General features: G+C 52.9%; 1 protein-coding gene across 1 annotated transcript in view; it reads right to left on the reverse strand.

The window, feature by feature from the left end:
• The window catches only part of SYTL3 (synaptotagmin like 3), an 81,700-nt gene that overhangs the window by 31,868 nt on the left and 46,599 nt on the right, over positions 1-3,233 (reverse strand). The window contains exons 6-7 of the mRNA XM_055087412.1: positions 2,471-2,549; positions 1,028-1,152 (exon numbers count right to left, since the gene is read on the reverse strand). Coding sequence (XP_054943387.1) covers positions 1,028-1,152; positions 2,471-2,549 — 204 coding nt within the window. The remainder of the gene's footprint in view (positions 1-1,027; positions 1,153-2,470; positions 2,550-3,233) is intronic.

Genomic DNA, 3,233 nt, shown 5'->3' on the forward strand with positions numbered 1-3,233 from the left:
CGGGAGAGGCCACAACAGTGAGAGGCCCGCGTACCGCAAAAAAAAAAAAAAAAAAAAAAAAAAAGAGGGTCCAGGTAAAGCTTTTAGCAGAGCCTGGCACACAGTGACAAGCGCTGGCAATTCAGGTTTATGTTTAGGTAACTTAGGTAGCAGTTTAGCTAACTAAAGTTAGCTGGGGGGGGGAAGGGGAGGGGGCATTCGGAGGCTCAGGGAGCTCAAGTGATGTGATGTGGACGGAGGCTGAATTTAGCATCCCGAGAGCATGTACAAGTCCCAGCAGGAGAGTAAGGCTGTGCTCACCCCCTTGTCTACAGAACAGTCTGTCTGGGGACATCCTGAACAGAGCCCACTGCTGCAGAAAAGGGCACTTGTCCTGTCCAGCTAACCAAAGCTGTCACATCAACCCTGAAGACAGCCAGGTGGTGGCACCTGCCACAGCCAGGTCCCCTCAGCTGGACTAGAGCCCAGGTTTTCTGACCCTAAGGTCCGCTTCCCCTCACACTCCAGTGCATGTGCTTCTGGCTCGGTCATTCCTGGTGGAAAGAGTAATCCTTTCCCTAAAGGCCTTTATTAGGTGAGATCTCTTACAGTTTAGGTACCTGGAGAGTCTCCCTCACGATCACACCTGAACGTGCAGCACTGATGGTTTCAATAGTTTCAATCAGAGATCGGGACAGATTTTAACCAGAGGTTATTGGAAGCAGGACATAGGACAGAACGAGTGTATCCACAGAGCAGGAATACCTGGGCACACTGCAGGCCTGCCTTGCCTTTGCTGTGGCCTCGAAGCCAGCAGGGAGCTTCGGGGTCACGTGGAAGACCCGGGGGCTTGGAACGAGGCGGAAGCCTTTCCCTGCTCTGAACCACTTTCCAAATTCAATAAAATTGAATTTCAACCCTCATTTGGCCTGTACCCGCACCCCAGCCAATGGACGGGTCTGTATGTTTTTCAGACTGCTGGACGGTTAACTATGAAGTAAAAGGACGAAGAAATCTATGGAGAAAACGGGCAGGAGGCCTGGGATACCCTGGTGGTAACGTTGACTGCGGTGTCGGACTGGCTTCTCCGCTCCGACCGGCCCTCACACTGCCTGGGGCCCACAGCCGGGCGTCGCTTGTCAGAGGTCATGTCATTCTGCGACTTGGAGAGTTCTAGAAAATCAATACAAGGATGACAGGTGAGAGCGCGCAGCTTTGCCAGGACCTGTGGGAACCCTCCCCCGGGATTCCTGCACCCCGAGCTCTGGGGCCAGGACGAGAGTCCCCGACACCGTGCTGGACCCGGGGCGCCTGCACAGGACCGAGGGGCTGGATCCTGAACGGGGGTGACTGTGTGTCCCCACGTCTCTGCAGGCGCAGCCACCGTCAGGGCGGGGTTCAAGGGCGACCTCCCGACCCAGGTTACTCTGCATTCAGGGCATACGTCCCGAGCGTCCGGTTGTCCAAATGCAAAGAAGGCAGCCGAACAAACCAGCTGGTTTTTTTAGGGGTTCCTTACAAAGATTGTATAACTAGATACCACATCTTGAGGTGAAAGCAAGACTTGGGCTATCCTTATAACCATTTCGGGAAGCAAACCCTGAAAAGATGACTTAAAATTTTTTTTTTGCGGTGTAATAGTCTAAAGATGAGTGAACGGAAGGAGGAAGGACCCGCACACAGTGAGAGCCTCTCAAAGGTGAGCGCGTCCTTTAAAAAGGGCTTCCTTTTCCCATGAGATCCTTGTCTCTATCTTGAAACTACCTTTAGAGTAGCGCCGTCCAACAGGGAGATAATACAGCTCACATACAGGTAAAATTAATTTTAATACTAAATTTCATTTAATGCAAAATATCCAACGTATTGTGAAAATATATAACCTATATTAAAATTATTAATGAAAAATTTCACTCTTTTTTCAATACTAAGTCTCCGGAATTCACTGTGTATTTCGCTCTGGCCACATTTCAAGAGCCACGTGTGGTCAGAGGCTACCACATAGGACAGCGCAACTCCAGAGCACACCTCTGTCTTCTGATGCACCATGAACCCTCATGCTTTGCTATGTATTAGGTATCTCCTGCATGCACTGAGCAGGGGTAAGGCTGTGGATCATCTCTTTTCTCTAGAGGAGATCCGGCACGTGCCCCGCCAGAGCGCCCGGGGATTCATCTTTTCCCCCAAGGTGTGTCAGAGCCTCTCCTCTCCGAGAGCAGCGCCAGCCACCCTGTTCTCAAGTCTACGGTCTGGAATCTTTGGGGCACCCTTCTACACCAGGCAGCTAGAAAGGTCCCAACACACACCAGCCCCTCAGAGCTGTCACTGATGCAAATACAGGTGGAAGGGTGAAGGGCCCAGGGCTGTGGCCTTCCCCAGGAGCCGGAGCCAGAGAGCGGCCCTTCCCCGGCCAAGGTCACCGGCCAGGCCTTGGCCAGTGGGAATGGCTGGGCTGGACGGTGGTAGAAGAACCCCTGGAGAAGCATCCACTTACTTTTCATGTGGGTGGTAACAGACAGAAACAAATTTTCCACAGACTTATTAAATCCTTTAAACTGACCAAATTCCTGGAACTAAAACAGAGACAGAAGGAGAGGGAATGAGAGTTATGGCTGATGATCTGTGTTTGCCCTGGCAGCCTCCAGGCCGCCAGCCCCCAAACCCTGGCACGTGTGGGCGTACGTTCTCGGGTTGTGTGCAGGCGTGCGTGTGTGTCTGGGGCAGAGGGCACTGTCCTCTCTTTACTCAGCTTCTCTCCTCCGAGTTTTGACACCTGCATTAAAGGCAGGGGCATCACCGTGGGGTTGTCGACAAGATAGCAACTACCTCATAGAAATAACAGCTGACACTTCACGGGCTCAAAGACTGTACCAAGTAAATTCCTGCTTCTTTAGCCTCCTTCTCTTAGGACCCCAGCTCTGCATAGAAGGGACGCCAATACAGCAGAAAGCACGTGACACAAGGGCTGAAGGTGGTGCCAGGGACAAGGTAAGCAGACTGGAGCCAAGGGTTAGCTCCACCTCCCAAAACAGAAGAGAGAAGAAAAAGAAAGAGAAACAACAGAAATGGGATCCCTCCCCTCTGCGAGCCTCATCCACCCACCCGTCCATCCGTCCGTCCATCCGTCCACCCACCCGTCCACCCGTCCGTCCACCCACCCATCCACCCGTCCATCTGTCCGTCCGTCAGTGCGTCCGTCCGTCCACCCACCCATCCACCCATCCAACCATCCGTCCATCCACCCACCCACCCACCCG

The sequence above is a fragment of the Physeter macrocephalus genome, chromosome 10 (genome assembly GCF_002837175.3).
Source record: "Physeter macrocephalus isolate SW-GA chromosome 10, ASM283717v5, whole genome shotgun sequence".
Classification (NCBI taxonomy): Eukaryota; Metazoa; Chordata; class Mammalia; order Artiodactyla; family Physeteridae; genus Physeter; species Physeter macrocephalus.